The sequence below is a fragment of the Phyllobates terribilis genome, unplaced genomic scaffold (assembly GCF_046119375.1).
Source record: "Phyllobates terribilis strain yellow unplaced genomic scaffold, ASM4611937v1 Scaffold_391__1_contigs__length_1789467, whole genome shotgun sequence".
Classification (NCBI taxonomy): Eukaryota; Metazoa; Chordata; class Amphibia; order Anura; family Dendrobatidae; genus Phyllobates; species Phyllobates terribilis.
This window is the reverse complement of record NW_027363151.1, coordinates 727,877-746,715: the sequence shown is the minus strand read 5'-3', so window position 1 is coordinate 746,715 and position 18,839 is coordinate 727,877. Positions and strand designations below refer to the sequence as shown.

At 44.9% G+C, this 18,839-nt stretch overlaps 1 protein-coding gene across 1 annotated transcript in view; it reads left to right on the top strand.

The window, feature by feature from the left end:
• The window catches only part of LOC141224344 (uncharacterized), an 859,055-nt gene that overhangs the window by 803,008 nt on the left and 37,208 nt on the right, over positions 1-18,839 (top strand). The window contains exons 2-7 of the mRNA XM_073666933.1: positions 3,572-3,721; positions 3,851-4,030; positions 4,115-4,238; positions 4,322-4,419; positions 4,617-4,707; positions 15,961-17,141. Coding sequence (XP_073523034.1) covers positions 3,629-3,721; positions 3,851-4,030; positions 4,115-4,238; positions 4,322-4,419; positions 4,617-4,707; positions 15,961-17,141 — 1,767 coding nt within the window. The 5' untranslated portion in view covers positions 3,572-3,628. The remainder of the gene's footprint in view (positions 1-3,571; positions 3,722-3,850; positions 4,031-4,114; positions 4,239-4,321; positions 4,420-4,616; positions 4,708-15,960; positions 17,142-18,839) is intronic.

The following is an 18,839-nucleotide window of genomic DNA, read 5'->3' as shown; positions in this document are numbered from 1 at the left end:
CTTTGGTAAGCCTGTTCGGGGAAAAAATGTGGACCAACTCACAGGTTTTACTTTTTGCGGAGGAGTTTCTCAGTGGAATCGATTCAGGGTAGCGTGTGGCATAGTCCAGGATAACCAATATATATTGATGCCCATGAGCAGATTCAACCAGGAGACCGACAAAGTCCATAGCAATTCTTTCGAATGGCACTTCAATAATGGGCAATGGCACAAGGGGACTTCGAAAGCGAGAGGTGTGGGTGGTTAACTAGCACGTAGGGCAAGACCTGCAATACTTAAATATTTTCCGGTGACATCCAGGCCAATAGAACCTTTGCATGATCCGTTCCTGTGTTTTTTCCACTCCCTGATGTCCCCCCAAAACATGTGAATGGGCCATGTCCAACACCTTCCTTGTAAAGGGGCCTGGCACTATTAACTGCTCCACACACTCCTCCCTCACTTTCTTAACCCACTACAACAACTCCCCACTCATAATAAAATGGGGAAACCTGTTAGCCTCGGCTCCTGTGCAACCCCATTTATAACAGTGACATTAGTAAAGGCTTCCTTCCGAGTTAGGTCCCTATGTTGGGCAGACCCAAAATTCTCGCTGGTCGGTCACCCCTAACTCCGGAATGGCAGACACAGGGGGCACTACCTCCTCATCCCCCACAAGGACACAAAAGGGAAACCTGTCTGACTCTGGGTGTGGCGATACCTCATTAGGGTTAACGTTTTTTTTATCTTAGCCTGCGAACCCAGAACCCTACCCCCCACAGATCCCAAAACAAACAAAAGTCCCAGCCTATAATAATAGGGTGCAACAAGTCCAGAATGGTGCCGACTTTGTGGGACTCAGTAACGTAGGCCGTTTCAATGTCCACTCTGGCCATGGGTTGTCCTTAGCATCACCATGACTGCACTGAACTCCGACTTTTTTCCCACGGATCATTTGTAGAGGAACGGTGGCCCTCATAAGGGTCACCAGACTCCCCGAGTCTAGTAGTGCCGTTACCTCCTGTTCGTTCACCTTCACGGGACATGCTTGTGGCCCCTCACTGGGTAGACAGTTCACACTGCAGGCTGGATAAGCATAATATGAACAACGATGTCCTATACTGCAGTCCATCGGCTCAAGGTTCAGGGGACAACAGGCGGCTATATGCCCTTGGCGGTGGCACCTCCAGCAAACAACATCACCCATATGGACCTTGGGCACCACCTCCCTCGTCCCTTTGGGCCTTGGAAGTCTCACCGCCTTTTGGGCCTCCACCCCCTGTTGGGACCCCCAGTATGGAGAGGGAAGCCTTCCCAAGGAGCCTTCAACCCCCTGGTATCTCTCGACCAGTCCGACCAGTTCATCCGCATTCTGGGGATCACCCTGGGCAACCCAAGGCTGTATGGGCCTCGGCATGGAGTGCACAAACCGGTCCATCACCATCCACTCTACCATCTGCGCAGGCATTGACGACTCTGGCTGCAGCCACTTCTGGACCAGGTGCAACAGGTCAAACATTTGGGAGCGAGGTGGTCTGTTCCGGTGGTACGAACCTGCTGTGCCCTGATAGTCATTGTTACCCCCAAGCGCGCGACAATCTCAGTTTTTAGCTTGCCATACTCTTTGGCGTCCTGCAAAGCTAGATAGGGCGTACTATGCAAAGCTAGATAGGGCGTACTATGCGAAGCTAAATAGGGCGTCCTGCAAAGCTAAATCATAGTATGCCTACTAGGTGTACTTCTGGGGCTCTCCCGTCAAGTATGGCACCAGTACCTCTGCCCACTGCTCTTGTTGAAATTTCTCCCTCTCGGCGACCTTTTTAAACACCATCACGAAGGCCTCAACGCCATCTCCCGGGGTCATTTTCTGCAAAGCCCATCATACCGCCTTCCGGACATGGGAGTCATCAGTCGCACCTGGGGTTGGAGCGCTCATCCTGTCCTGGATGGCGGTTGCCAGAAGCTGCATCTGCTGACGTTGTTTCTGCTAGTGCTGCTGGATCTGCTGTAACAACAGTCTGTTAGTCTCCTGTTGATGCTGCTGCGACTGAACCAGGTGTTTCAGCAGGTCCTCCATTTTGTCTAGTGATTCTTGCTGGCTTGCAACAGACTTCACCCAGGGCATGCAGTCCATGCTGTAGCAGTCACACGTCTCTGCTTGTAACGCTGCCCACAAGTCTAACACCAATTGTAGAGGTTTTACTCACTTGGGTGTGACTGGAGGAAAACAGGAGGCATGTTTTAGATCAGGCAAACAAAGTAAATGTCCTTAGCAGGTCTCTGCTCAGCCAGGCTTGTGTGGCATGCAATCTGGGGTAGCGTCTAGTGTCCTGGCTTGGTCTGAAGACAAACACACAGGAGGCCTTCTCCCTCCAAACACACAGACCATGTGCCAAACAACAGCCTCCATTTTATAGGCTGTTAACCACACCCAGATGTGAGGTATGTGGGTAGCTGGACCCGCCCATTCTCTCCTAGCCACCCATAACCCGGCTCCCAGGTGCACCAAACGATCCTCTTAGTGCTTATGTGCCCTAGAGAAACACTCCGGGTTACATCACAGAGACCTGCCATCTCTGTGACACATACCTCCCATCGACTACGCAACCATTAGCCACCTTACAATACTTTGATACATATCTGATTTTATCATTACCCCACGGTTGATTAAAGGAAATCTATCACCCCCCTGGGACTTATCTGACCTCTAATATTGGCATACAGGTGATAGAAATGTGACTCTATACATACCTGAATGCCTCATATTAGAGGTCTGTTTGCTGTGAAATGGCTTTTTATTCAGTGAAGATTCTGATGCTTGCTGGCCGTGGGGTAGTCGTTGGAGTGGATTCCCTTTAATAAATACTCACTTAGCCCCATTCTTCATGCAGATACTAATAAATACAGGACCTATGAGATTTTTACCATATGATAGTTGGATATTTAGGGGTGTATCATCCATAGCAGCAGCCCACAGGACCACCATGGTGCCCGTGAAAAAAACACAGAATTTGAGCTTGGTTTAAGTTGGTATCTATGCAGCACATAAATGCATGTTTACTATGGCCATAAATCAGAAAAAAACTATAAGAAGAAAAAGCCTCAAACTTCTGTTTGTGAATCAGACATGAGATCTAACGTGATAGAAGATTACAGTCCGGAAAGACGGGAAACATTCATATAGACGGCCGGTGGAGATGTAGTCAGTGAAGAAATCTGGCTAAATATGTTTCTAGAGCCGTAGTAGAAGATGAAGATGTCGTCGTCATCATGAAGTAGTTATTTCTCATGTCACGTGTAATGAATATCTCCTGCAGTATTGCTAATGCTGATTCTAGTGTCAGTAAATGAGACGAGAATTAGCTTTATGGAAGATGAGTCTATGAGAAACGTGTTCAGCTGCAGACTCCAAGGAAGAAACTGCTTGTTGGCTGTGGCCTAAAATATATAGGTTTTATTACTAGATGTAGAGAAGAAAACTAAATACTGTAAAATAATATCTCCTCATAGATTTCCCCTTATTATCTCCAGTAATTGTATTATTACACAGGATTTTTATGATGTTACATAGGCTCATCATCTTCTCATTCAGGTCCCTACAATATCAAATCCTCTCAGTGAAGATTTTCTATTTAAGATAATTTTCCTTATGGACCCATCAAAGATGGATATGGACAGAGATAAGATAGCAGAGAGGATATTACACCTCACCCTAGAGATCCTCTTCCGTCTTACTGGAGAGGTGAGAGATTCTGATGACGTCACATTACATCATTCTTATCTATGGGAATAACAGATGGACAGAACTAGAGAGGTGAGGACTCTGGAAATGTCTGGAGGGAGATTTATTAATGTGTCTTTCCATAACCAGGATTACACAGTAGTGAAGAAGACCTCTAGTAAGCGCTGTCAGGACCCTGTGTCTGAGGGATGGGAAAGACCCCTGCGCCCAATCACAGGGCCTACATCTCACCCCTTCATACATGAGGACATCAATGACCAGAAGATCGTAGAACTCGCCTACGAAATGATTGAGCTGCTGACTGGAGAGGTGATACTGCTGGGAATGCTGGGACATTATACAGTAACGCTATGAAGGGATTCGGGGGGATGACTGTATCATTGTATGTGTCAGGTTCCTATAAGGTGTCAGGATGTCGCTGTCTACTTCTCCATGGAGGAGTGGGAGTATTTAGAAGGACACAAAGATTTGTACAAAGACGTCATGATGGAGGTTCCCCAGCCCCTCACATCACCAGGTAATAGACAGGACTAAATACACACGGCCTATAATTATCTGTATGTAAAGAATGAATTCAGTCCCTGTATGTGTTTCCTCCAGATCTATCCAGTAAGAGGACGACACCAGACAGATGTCCCTATCCTCTTCTTCCACAGGACTGTAAACAAGAAGACCCCAATGTTCCTCAGGACCATCAGGTAGATGGAGAGAAGGTGTCATGAGATCTCCCCTATGATGTGTAGATGGCTGTGAAGGTCTTGTGCTCAGTCTTGTTTTATCCACCAGTATTATATGTTTTATACTTGTGTAATGAGAACGGTGGAGATGGCAGGATTAGAGCTGATCATAGATGGGACTTCTCATCTGTTTGTGACTTTTACAATACTTGTTTCAGGGTGAAGATCTGACCCATATTAATACTATAGAGGCATATGTGAGGGGTGATGAGCGGTGTAAAGAGGAGATTCCTACATGTGACTACCCAGGTGAGTAGTAACCACTAAATGCACAGAAGTCACAGATTATTCTTAATCACCGGCTGTGGCTGCTTTATCAGTGGTGTAGTTTGGCCGTATCACAATCGTGTGATCACCATTTTGCCTCTAGACCACAACATTCTCTTCCACCCAAAACTGTTCAAATGATTTTGGCCATTGAACCCTTTTCCATAGAAGTTACAACCTGGATTTTCCACCTCCTCCCTGTGATTAGGAGACTTTGACCGTTACCTGCCCAGATCTGTAAACCACAAAGCCAGAAAATCACTTGAAGAAAATTATTATGATGGACCGTAAGAGAAAGTGGAGGGTAATGATGCTGTTGGCTTCCTAGATCCCTGATATCTTATTGGATGAATCTACCTTCTCTCCCTTCTGTGCTGCTGAATGTGCTCATACGGTCCCTACAAGACCAGGTCCAGTCTTTCTGGCCAAACTTCACATTTATGATCTACAACATTAAATGTTGAGGGCCAAGTGTAAATTTCTTTTAAAACCAACTAACTTCAAACAGGATTGTGATAAACTAAACAAAAAAAACATTGCACCTGTGCCACGATATATCTCTAAGCTAAATTTAAGACAAATAAACAAAAAAGGCAGCCTCACCGTGTCCTATTAGTGTAACTCAGTCCGTTTTGCAATGCTGTGGGTCTCCAACCAATAGCCGTGACTTAAGGCTTCACATAAGAAAATTAGTTATGGTGAGTCCCAAGAATAATTAAAATCCTCAATTTATTGAAAAAAGATTAAAAGATCATACAGGTGTTTCTGGCAAAATTTAAGACACCTCAGCTCTGCAGTATTATAAAAAGTTCTCTTTGAATGTGTAATATTTCTTCTTGAAACTCATCTGACAGAAAATATTGGCCCTTATGATAGTTTAGATTGTCAAGAGTAGTGTTGAGCGAATTTGTTCGGCAAATGTTTGAAAGTTTCAAATACGGCACGAATATGGCACATTCGGATTCAAGATCGCAAAGGCGAGCAAATTGTCTTAAAATCGAAAAAGTTAGATGAATGAGGGGCAACCACGTCATTTTGTTAGCATAGTGCAAGTGTATGATGGGTGGTGACATGTGCCAGGTGAGTGTGGGGGCTTTGGAGAACTTAGAACAGGTCAGATCAGTGGCGCACTGTTTTTTTGTTTTTTTTCCTGTGGACGGTAACTTTAACTGAGGAAAGCGCGGCCAGCCAATCATATCGCAGGAATCATCTTCACTGTCCAGACATAAGGGCTTCTACAATTGGCTGCAGAAATCACATGTCCTCTCAATATAAAAAGCGGCCATGTTCCCTTAGCGCCATTATGTCCATGTCACTGCTGGAGACAGACGCAGCTCAGTGTTCTCCTGTGTAATGAGAGATATTAGCTAGATAGATGGGCGCTTGTGTGGTAGTCAGATAGTGTAGATAATTCCTGGCCTGTGTACCTCTGCAACCGCTGGGGCAGCACATTTTTGGTGTTCTTGTGCATGTACTGAGATTCTGACAGAAACGGAGGGCCCATGCCATACAATAGTGCTGTGCACCGCTGGTATAGAGCTCCATGTCTCAGTATACCTTGAATGTTTTTTTGCACTTGCTAATGTGATCAAGCAAGCGCAGCGCACCTTTTCATTTAGTGGGGTTGAAATTGTGCTCTGCACAGTCTGGAGAGCTTCTTATTGCAGAGCACAAAATCTGTTTTTTTCTGTTGCTATTGTGATATTGAAAGCTGTGTGCACTAAAGTTTTTTTTAGTGTCAGATACTATTTTAGTGGAGTTGAACTACAGTTGGTTTCAGAGTAAAAAAATAAATTTTTCCTCTTGCTACGCCCAGTCCAAAAAATAATATTTTTTCCTGTGCCAAAAGTCATACCGTGCTATAAGCCAGCTACTACGTCAGTGGCTTTCAAAGTCAGCTGGACCCAGAGCTTATGCAGAGTAACCCAAAAATATTTTTTGCTCTGAGTAAAGTGATACAGCTGTCTAGATCTGAGTTTTAAATATTTAGGAGCATATATTCTATGTCATACTGGCCTCATCCTCATTCAAAAAAATAATTCTTCTGTTCCTAAAGTAATACAGCAGGGGACATCTCAGTTTGAAATTGTTTGGAGAATATCTTGTAGGTTTTATCGGCCTCATGCACACTAACAAATTTCTTTTGTCTGTTAGTAACCTTATACGGCAGGCCATATCTTAACTTGTCATTTAGTGTCGTTGAAATTCAGGTGTGTGCTGTGTTATTGCACAGGAAAAAACGTATTTTTCTTTAGTTAATTGCGTGCTCCTACCACTGTATCTGACCAACATGAATGGGAAAAAGAGAGGGCGTGGTGGAATGGGGAATAGGCTTGGTGTTCAAGGTGTACTTGGGGTACGTGGTAATGTTAGTGAAAGCACCACGTCACAACTGCCCAACTGACTGTAGCGAACGACAGATGGATGAGTCTGTAGATACTTTTCACCCATTCTACACCATTGGCATCAGAAGTGTACTCCAAACAGTCACAGAGTAAAGAGGAGGAAAGCATCTGCATCGATGCCCAAATTTTTTTTAGCTTGGATTCGGGTCAGGATGAAGTAAGGTCCGAGCAGGTTCCTGGCCCTCGTCACCAGACGTTAACCGCAGGGGAGGGAGGTGATCCCTTTGAGACTCAGATACCTGAGGCTCATGTGGACTGTACTGTGCTGTCAGGGCAACAAGAGGAGAGGGGTCACTCTGAGGGCGAGGAATGGGATAACACATTGGATGATGACGAGGTTGAAGATCCTACTTGGTGTGAACCCGGAGTCACGCAGCCGAGTAGCTCATCAGAGGAGGTGGAGGAGGAAGATGAGGAGGTTACATTTCGCCCTACGGCACAGACATGGAGTGATGCAAGCACGAGGAGCACTGCATCCTTAGCCACAACCGTGGCTGTGGCCAGCAGCGGTCATGGCTCTGCAGCTCGCAGGGGCAGCAAGGGTTGCTTTATATGGGCCTTTTTTGTCAGTGCAAAAGGATGAGCCAACTCACGTTTTCTGCAAACTCTGCTATAAAACAACTCAGTAGAGGGAAAAACTGCAAAAATTTGACTACTACATGCATGAACATTCACATGCTCAAACAACATTCTTTACACTGGGAATCTTGCTGCGCTGAAATGCGAACCAGCACACCTCAACAACCATCATCTGCCCCATCAAACGCATCCGCTGCTTCTTCCTCCTCCTCTGTTACCGTGAAAAGTATTGTCACGCAGGTCTCCCATCGCAGAAACTCTGGTTCTTTACCTGCTCCAGTCATGCTGAGTGACAGCCCTTCAGCTGTAATGGAAGGAGACACACCTGCTGTGTTCGTTTCAACGAACACACCGCATGTTTCTCAATCCACCGTAACATCTGTACCTCACTCACACTCCACCAGTTTTTCTGGTTCACCATACTCCGCTCTCTGTCAGCACCTTAGCCAGCCCTCGGTCCCGCCAGCCCTCGGTCCCTCGGTCACGTAAAAGATTGTTTCATCCTACGCATGACAAAGCTAAGAGGTTGAACACCACCATCTCCAATCTGTTGGCCACGGAAATGCTGCCTTTGCGCCTGGTAGATACAGACGGTTTCCGAAAAATGATGTCCGTCGCAGTCCCCCAGTACCAGTTGCCCAGTCACCATTACTTCTCTAAGAAAGCGGTGCCTGCGCTATACCAACATGTCGCAGACAACATCACCCGTTCCTTGTCTAAATCTATGTGTGCCAGGGTGCATTTCACCACAGACACCTGGATGAGTAAGCAAGGCCAAGGGCGTTACATCTCGCTGACTGGGCACTGGGTGACTCTGGTGGCTGTGGGGGCAAGCGGGGAAGGAGCTGCTCCACAAATCTTGCAATCCCCAAAGCTTGCAGAAGAAACCTCTGTATTTCCCACTTACTCCGCTGCTTCTGCGTCCTCCACCTCCTCTAGGGCCTCCACCTGCGCACTCAACCTCTGCCTTAACAAGACACGCGTTCCAAGGTGCGGAGCGAATACACACCACCTCCGTACTGCGCAGTCAGGGCTCTCCGTAATCAGGCAGTCTTCAAATTAATATGCTTTGGAGATCGCAGTCATACAGGTGTAGAGTTGTGGGCTGCTCTCCAGGCTCAGTTTGAGCAATGGCTGTCTCCGCTGAACCTAGAACCAGGGAAGGCTGTGTGCGATAACGGTGCGAACCTGTTAGAGGCCCTAGGCCTAGGCAAGCTCGCACACGTGTCTTGCATGGCTCACGTCCTCAACCTGGTGGTACAGCGATTTCTCCGCCACTATTCTGACCTGGATGAGCTGCTTCACAAAGTACGGAAGCTGTGTGCTCACTTCCGCCGTTCGCACCCCTCATTTCATCGACTTGCATCGATACAGAGGTCTTTGTCTGTGCCAGTTAACAGGTTGATCTTCGATGTGCCGACGCAGTGGACTTCCACTCTGCACATGTTGCAGCAACTGTGCCAGCAGCAACGAGCTCTGGCGCAGTATGTCATGACGTATAGCTTGGGGCAACGCAGTACGGACTTGGAGCATATCACGTTTGCGGAGTGGGAACAGATTAAGGACCTCTGCACCCTTCTGCACGGTTTTGAAATGGGTACTAAACTGGTTAGCACTGACGATGCCATCATCAACATCACTATTCCAGTCATATACACCAAAAGTTTGGACACACCTTCTCATTTAAAGATTTTTCTGTATTTTCATGACTATGAAAATTGTACATTCACACTGAAGGCATCAAAACTATGAATTAACACATGTGGAATTATATACTTAACAAAAAAGTGTGAAACAACTGAAAATATGTCTTATATTCTATGTTCTTCAAAGTAGCCACCTTTTGCTTTGATGACTGCTTTGCACACTCTTGGCATTCTCTTGATGAGCTTCAAGAGGTAGTCACCGGAAATGGTCTTCCAACAATCATGAAGGAGTTCCCAGAGATGCTTAGCACTTGTTGGCCCTTTTGCCTTCACTCTGCGGTCCAGCTCACCCCAAACCATCTTGATTGGCTTCAGATCTGGTGACTGTGGAGGCCAGGTCATCTGGCGAAGCACCCCATCACACTCCTTCTTGGTCAAAAAGCCCTGACACAGCCTGGAGGTGTGTTTGGGGTCATTGTCCTGTTTAAAAATAAATGATGGTCCAACTAAACGCAAACTGGATGGAATAGCATGCCTCTGCAAGATGCTGTGGTAGCCATGCTGGTTCAGTATGCCTTCAGTTTTGAATGAATCCCCAACAGTGTCACCAGCAAAGCACCCCCACACCATCACACCTCCTCCTCCATGTTTCACGGTGGGAACCAGGCATATAGAGTCCATCCGTTCACCTTTTCTGCATCGCACAAAAACACGGTGGTTGGAACCAAAGATCTCAAATTTGGACTCATCAGACCAAAGCACAGATTTCCACTGGTCTAATGTCCATTCCTTGTGTTCTTTAGCCCAAACAAGTCTCTTCTGCTTGTTGCCTGTCCTTAGCAGTGGTTTCCTAGCAGCTATTTTACCATGAAGGCCTGCTGCACAAAGTCTCCTCTTAACAGTTGTTGAAGAGATGTCTGCTGCTAGAACTCTGTGTGGCATTGACCTGGTCTCTAATCTGAGCTGCTGTTAACCTGCGATTTCTGAGGCTGGTGACTCAGATAAACTTATCCTCAGAAGCAGAGGTGACTCTTGGTCTTCCTTTCCTGGGGCGGTCCTCATGTGAGCCAGTTTCTTTGTAGCGCTTGATGGTTTTTGCAACTGCACTTGGGGACACTTTCAAAGTTTTCTCAATTTTTCGGACTGACTGACCTTCATTTCTTAAAGTAATGATGGCCACTCGTTTTTCTTTACTTATCTGCTTTTTTCTTGCCATAATACAAGTTCTAACAGTCTATTCAGTAGGACTATCAGCTGTGTATCCACTAGACTTCTGCACAACACAACTGATGGTCCCATCCCCATTTATAAGGCAAGAAATCCCACTTATTAAACCTGACAGGGCACACCTGTGAAGTGAAAACCATGTCCGGTGACTACCTCTTGAAGCTCATCAAGAGAATGCCAAGAGTGTGCAAAGCAGTCATCAAAGCAAAAGGTGGCTACTTTGAAGAACCTAGAATATAAGACATCTTTTCAGTTGTTTCACACTTTTTTGTTAAGTATATAATTCCACATGTGTTAATTCATAGTTTTGATGCCTTCAGTGTGAATGTACAATTTTCATAGTCATGAAAATACAGAAACATCTTTAAATGAGAAGGTGTGTCCAAACTTTTGGTCTGTACTGTACATGCTGGAGCAAACTTTGAATAACCTGCGGCAGGAGGTGCTGACCCCAGAAGAAGAGGAGGATGCGGAAGGGATACCAATGTCTCAAATTTCCAGACTGTCCTCACATAGGCGGATGCCAAGTGATGCTGGATTACAGCTATCAAGAGGGTTTGGTGATACCAGGCAAACTGTTAGTGAAGGTGCAAGAGCCGAAGAACTAATGGAGGAGGAAGAGGTGATGGGCGAGCAGCTGTCAGAGGATGAAGAGGATAATCATCCCCTCTTGTTTGAACGTGGTTTTCTGGAGGGTACGTAGGAAACAAGCATCAGTGCTACGCAGCCCGCAATACAGCCTGGCTTTGGACCTCCTGGAAGAGCCCGACATATAAATACCTTCTTGATGCACTATGTGAAACATGATCCCTGTATAGCTAGGATTCGAAATAATGCTGACTACTTGGTTGTCACTCTGTTAGATCCACGTTATAAGAGTCAATTTTGCCAGATGCTTCCCGCCCTGGAAAGGGACCCGCTTATGTTGGAGTATCGAAACAAGCTTTTAAGCAACCTTAATAGAGGTTTTCCCCAAGGTAACAGTGAGGCACACAGTTTGCATCGCAGCTGTAGTCTTTCAACCTCCGGCACGTCAGCTTGTCAACGCCAAAATATTAGAAACAGCAGCAGAGTAAGTGGCAGAAGCAATTTCTGGGAGTCCTTTCACACATTTTTTGCACCAGCTCGTGATGACATTGATGCCACTTCGGTGATGTGAGGCCCTCATTTAGGGCAATGTGAACACTCCTGGTTAGGTCTCCATCTCCTGGGTTGGCTGTACTGGAAGAGGTGTGGGTCTTATTTACACTATTTCTACTCTAGTGAAATTGATTAGACATTGCTAGTGTCTGCCACTAATCTTTTGAAATATGGAGAATCATGATTGGGTCTCCATCTATTGTTTTGGCCTCCTTTGCAATACTTATACTCTAGTGAAATTGATGCCACTTCTGTGGTGTCAGGCCCTCATTTAGGGCAATGTGAACACTCCTGGTTAAGTCTCCATCTCTTGGGTCGTTTGTACTGGATGAGATGTGGGCCGCTAATTTTTGGAAATGTGGGGAATCCTGAATGAGTCTCCATCCATTGGGTTGACTGTAGTGGAAGCGGTTTTGGTCTCCATGCATTTCTATAGTTATGGAGTGAATGTAGTGAAATTGAGCATTTGGTGCAGATATTGTTCTCCCCAAATGGGTACGCAAACATAATAAACTCTAAACTGATTTTCAAAAAGCAACCATCAGCCGCCCCATCAAACACCTCTACTGCTTCTTCCTCCTCCTCTGTTACCGTGTCAAGTTGTGTCACGCAGGTGTCCGACAGAACCAGCTGTATAGCCGCTGCAGTTAGGCTGAGTGACAGCCCGTCAGCTGTAAGTGAAGCGGACATGCCTGCTGTGTTTGTTTCTCTGAGCACACCACACTTTTCTCAATCCACCGTAACATCTCCGCATGCACCTCACTCACGGTCTATCGGTTTGTCCGTTTCACCGTACTCTGCCCTTTCTCAGCACTGCAGCCAGCCCTCAATCCCGCTGTTGTGGTCACGTAAAAGACTGTTTCATCCCACGACAAAGCTAAGAGGTTGAACTCCACATTCTCCAATCTGTTGGCCACGGAAATGGTGATCTTAGGCCCTATTTTTTTAAATGTAAACCCTTCCGATTGAATCTGCATTTCCTGGGTTGGCTGTAGTGGGACAGGTATGGGTCTGCATTAAACTACTTGTAGTCTGATGACATTTATGCCACTTCGGTGGTGTTAGGCCCTCATTTAGGGCAATGTGAACACTCCTGGTTAGGTCTCCATCTCTTGGGTTGGCTGTACTGGAAGAGGTGTGGGTCTTATTTACACTATTTCAACAGTAGTGAAATTGATGCCACTTTTCTGACGTCTGCCACTAATTTTTTTAAATGTGGGGAATCCTAATTGGGTCTCCGTCTATTGGGTTGGCTGTAGTGGAACCTTCCTGTTCTGCAGTCTAAGTTGTGTAAGGTTGTGTACCAGTCCTTGCTGCACTCCTGATACAGACTCTGCCTGCTGCACTCCTGATACAGACTCTGCCTGCTGCACTCCTGATACAGACTCTGCCTGCAGCGCCATCTAGTCTGTTCTACTGGGTCCAGAAGCTGTGTGTACGTTGGTCTGTCCTGGAGTGGCACCTGGCGTTCATCGGGAGCCAAGTCTAACCTCACCATCAGAGGCTCTAGTGAACAGTCCGGTGCTCGCTTAGTCACGCCCCTCCAGGCTCTCCGGGGTCCATGGCACAGTGGATCCACAAACCACGTCCGTGACTGTGCGCCCTCGCAGGCATAGTCCTCTCTCCTGTTGTTCCAGTCGGTGACCCCTTTTGACATGTAAAGCGCAACTGAATAAATTTCGCTGCCACAGTAATAATTACAGTACTTGTACTAAAGTAATTGATGGCACTTCCCTGGTGTCTACACCTAATTTGATGTGTTTTGGCAGCTTTTGGTCCCGTTTCTAGGTGTTCCCTATGCATTTTTTTGGTCCCCCCATTGACTCCTATGGGATTCGGAAATGTTTGACGAATATTCGACGAATAAATTCTGCGAATATCAATTTGTTCTGCGAACTTTTCAGAACCGAACATTGAACTGTTCGCTCATGCCTAGCCAAGAGACACCGAGCACCATACTCCAATTACCCCAGAGAGGTTTCACCACTAGTTACTCACTTCTTACTGATGGAGACTGTTGAGTTTGATCATTTCAGTAGATGTGTTATTGTCTATACTCATAGTTTTGACTATAGTAGTTAGTGCCCAAAATACTCAGATTTAACCCCTTCCTGCAGCCAGTTTTGTGTTCCTATCTGGGCCCATTTTTCAAATCTGACGCGTGTCACTTTATATCGTGATAACTTTGAGATTCTTCACAAAGGATAATAGGAAACAAAAGGACCTTGCAAATAATATTCCAACTTCTCTTGAATCCGACAATACCCTGTATGCAGTTGTACACTACTGTCTGGGTACATGGCAGGTTAAGAAGGGAAGAAGCGCCATTTAGCTATTTGAATGCAGATTTTGCTGGGATAGTGTGCAGACACAATGTATTGGGGACACTGTTCACTGTCACCTGGAAGCTCAAAAGATGGCTACCACAAACAGGCTTGGCGCTATCTACTCCATTTTCCAGATCCCAGAGTTTGCCTTGCTCATCATCCTTTAACCCCTCTACATGGATTTGGACCTAGACAGAGACCCCCTAAGCTTGGGCTACAGTGTTACCTAATGTTCTGTGGTGTGAGATGGCAAGAAGAAGTCAGATAGCCCCGTCAGAACATGGAGGTCAGAGAAAATACAAAATCACACAAAAGTAGTCCGTAAACGGGCCGAGGTCACAACAGGACACAAATACATAAGCCGGGAGCTGAGCACAGAGGACTGAACCAGAGAAGGACAAGCCTGTATCTGGCAGCTTCCGGCAATATGCTTCCAGCTTTAGTAGGGTGTGGTGCTTTCCAGTTGGCTGAAGCAGGGAGCAGATTACTCCAGCTGGACAGCACACACAACCATACTGCCAGACTGGATGGTACTACAGGTCCCAGGCATCCTAATCTTAGTGGCTGGACAGAGCCTGCACCGCCCAGAGCTTCTGGTTCTGACGTCTCCTCCATCACCAGCGCCACCTGCAGAATGAATAAGGCGGCTCCTGGCGAGAGAAGCTGACGTCACAGGAGCAGATCCCAGAGGAGATGGGACCCACCATTTGCAGAAGCCCTAATGTGGCCAAATTGCAGAAATCCAGAGCAGTAGAAATCCCCATAAAGTGACTCCATTTTGGAAATTATAACCCTCAGTGAAATAATCTATAGGAATAGTGACTATTTTGACTCCACAGACACTTTCCGGAAATTAGCACGCAGTGGATGTTGGAGAGTGAAATTACAAATATATAATTTCATTACCCAACACATAGTGCCCAGATTGTGCTCCAGGAGACACACACCGTAAATTAAGTGGGTTCTTCTCACTATAGTAATGTCAAATACATGGATGCTAAATGTGGTTTGGGCGCACTGCAAGGCTCAGAAGTGAGGGGGAGATCTGACTTTGGGAGAGCGGATATTGCTGGATTGGTTTATGGCAGCTATGTTGCTTTTCAAAAGCCTTTGAGCCACTAATGATGTGGAAACCTCTGGTTTTCCATTGACAGATGATGGACCTGAGTGGGGACTTGTTTTTTGTGAGATGAGTAGAAGTTTTTATTGATATTATTTCACCTACATAACATTGTTTGGTGGCTTTTTGTTCCATATTTCGGAGGCAGAATGAACAAACAGTTGAACACTACGATCCACTGGTTCATCCTATGAGGTTTTCTATTAGACTGTGAACTGTTATTGTCTTGGTGAATAATGACGGCTAACATAGGGCACAATTTAAAAAAAAATCACAGAAAAAGATACAGCCTTACTAACACCAAATCATATAACAAATGCACTAGCAGGATGCCGCAGACCCCCATGATAAAGGTGGGGGCAGCGCAGGTGCAAAATACTGATGGAGCAGCCACTCACAATCGTACCAATTCATGTAGGGGGTGGCTGCCTAGTATTAAAGATGCACACAGATGATGTTTGCATAAGACGCCAGTCACACAGGTAGGTGTGATGCACAGTGTCTGGCTTAGGATAGTGATGATGCCCATACTATTAGGTCAGGAAGGCTGCCCAGCACTATATAAGTGCACCCCACATGGACAGACACCCCAGTACACCCAACCAACACTAATGCATTTGTTATCTGATTTGGTGTTGGTAAGGCTGATTTTTTTCTGTGATGTTTTCTTGGTAAATAATGATACTTTTACATAAAGTACATTTTTACGTAGAGTTTAAGCAGAAATATTTAACAATATAAATTTTAAGGATATGTTACTCATAAATAATAATTGGTTTTATTCCTGGCAGATGACTGTACCAGGAGATCACAGGGACAGCTGACATCTTCAATTTTTAAATCAGATGATCTTGAGATCCCACAGGATACAATTGAAGTGAAAGTCATTAACCCAGATATACCATCATCCTTTCACAGCAAAGATCTATCATCTGATCCTTTGAAACAGGTCCTGTCTTCTGATTCATTACCAACTACTAAGGAAAATCAAAGTCACAAAATAAGCATTAAAAAACAAATTGCTCCTAAAGCAAAGAAGCCATTTTCATGTTCAGAATATGGAAATAGTTTTTCCCTCGAAAAGTCTTTTCTTAAACATCAAAGCATTAACACATCAGAGAATAGATTTTTTTGTTTCAAGTGTGGGAATTTTTTTAACCAGAAATCAAATCTTGTTAATCACCAGAGAAGTCACACAGAGGAAAAGCCATTTTCTTGTTCAGAAAGTGGAAAATGTTTTACAGAGAAATCAAGTTTAATCAAATATCAGAGAACTCACACAGGGGAGAAGCCTTTTTGCTGTTCAGAATGTCGGAAATGTTTTAACCAGAAATCAGATTTGGTTAATCACCAGAGAAATCACACAGGGGAGAAGCCTTTTTCTTGTTCGGAATGTGGGAAATGTTTTAACCAGAAATCAGATTTGGTTAATCACCAGAGAAATCACACAGGAGAGAAGCCTTTTTCTTGTTCGGAATGTGGGAAATGTTTTAGCCGGAAATCAGTTTTGGTTAAGCACAACAGAACTCACACAGGGGAGAAGCCTTTTTGCTGTTCAGAATGTGGGAAATGTTTTAGCCAGAAATCAGATTTGGTTATGCACCAGAGAACTCACACGGGGGAGAAGCCTTTTTCCTGTTCAGAATGTGGCAAATGTTTTATCCAGAAATCAGATTTGGTTAAGCACAAGAGAATTCACACAGGGGAGAAGCCTTTTTCCTGTTCAGAATGTGGGAAATGTTTTAGGCAGAAATCAGGTTTGGCTGTACACCAGAGAAAACACACAGTGGAGAAGCCTTTTTCCTGTTCAAAATGTGGGAAATGTTTTAAAGATAAATCAGATTTGGTTAAGCACCAGAGAACTCACACAGGGGAGAAACATTTTTCCTGTTCAGAATGTGGGAAATGTTTTGTGAAGAAATCATCACTTTTTAGTCACCAGAGAACTCACACAGACGAGAAGCCATTTTCATGTTCTTAATGTGGGAAATGTTTTACACGGAAATCAACTCTTAACAAACTTCAGAGAAGTCACACAGGGGAGAAGCCTTTTACATTTTTAACCGAAAATTGTATCTTCATAAAGGGGGTGACCACTACTAGGACAACTCCTTCTCATTCCTCATGTTTGGCCTTGTTAAAATAAAAACACTCATACGCACTTCCTGTTCTGGCGCCGTTCCATTGGTGTCACAACTCGCTTTTCCGTAAGGCTGTTACATCACACAATCCTGCTGCCAATCATCGCCACCTTCAGACGTATTGTACATCAACAGGAAGGACATGGCCTGGACATAGCACCAAGAGAATGCACACACTGAAAGCACTCTCTTCAGACCGTGTTCTTGGGGGAATTATAAGCAATTTACAGCCTCAAACATAACTTTCGATATGGGAAAGAAAGAAGAGATCAGAGGTTAATCTGAGGTCCTCCACCTCTGTCAGCATGTCTGGTATGCAGTGTTTCTTATGGAAGGTCTTATCTTCCTGCTCCAGAGCTATTACTGCCTCATCTCAGCTTGGAAAAAGAAGCAGTCTTAACCCTCATGATGCCAGACAGCTCCAGGCTGTAAGTCCTGCACCAACTTCTCTCTTAATGTAGACCTCACAAAAAAACAGCTCCACAAATCTCCCTGTACTCTCACCAAAGCCCCCATACTGAGCAGTGCTTGCTTCACAGGGACATTTACCCCCCAGTCACAGGTTATTCTGATATGGGGAACAACATAACTTATTTATATATCAGATTGCGTCTATCCCTACTAAAGAAGATATGGAGCAATATATTCAGAGGCTGGAGACCACATACAATACTGAAATACGTCCCCTCACTTCTATCCTGTCACAGCTTACTGACAAGGTACAGAGATTAGAGGATAATGTCGTCCAAGTTAGAGGCCATCATAATGCTCAGATAACACTGGATCTTCACAGCCAGTAAATAAACCATCTGTTTAATATGGTTGATGATCAAGAAAATCGCAATAATATCTGGATAAGGGGTATACCTGAAAGCATCAATGCACAAGTGATTATGCCAACACTGCGATCATTATTCAATAATATCCTTGGTGATCCTATTGATAAGAAGTTGGAGATTTATAAGGCGCACCGTACAATAGGCAATCATGGCCCAGATCCTGAGCATCCAAGGGACATTATCTGTCACATACATTTTTTTCATTGTAAAAGAGGCCATTGTGAGGAAAGCAAAGGAGTTGGATCCTGGTGATTTAAATGGAAAACGCATATAATTGCTCACATGCAGTACAGACAAAAAGACACACCTTCTCATTTAAAGATTTTTCTGTATTTTCATGACTATGAAAATTGTACATTCACACTGAAGGCTTCAAAACTATGAATTAACACATGTGGAATTATATAGTTAGCAAAAAAGTGGGTGTGGGGGTGCTTTGCTGGTGACACTGTTGGAGATTTATTCAAAATTGAAGGCATACTGAACCAGCATGGCTACCGCAGCATCTTGCAGCGGCATGCTATTACATCCGGTTTGCGTTTAGTTGGACGATCATTTATTTTTCAACAGGATAATGACCCCAAACACACCTCCAGGCTGTGTAAGGGCTATTTGACCAAGGAGAGTGATGGGGTGCTAAGCAGTCATAAAAGCAAAAGGTGGCTACTTTGAAGAACCTAGAATATAAGA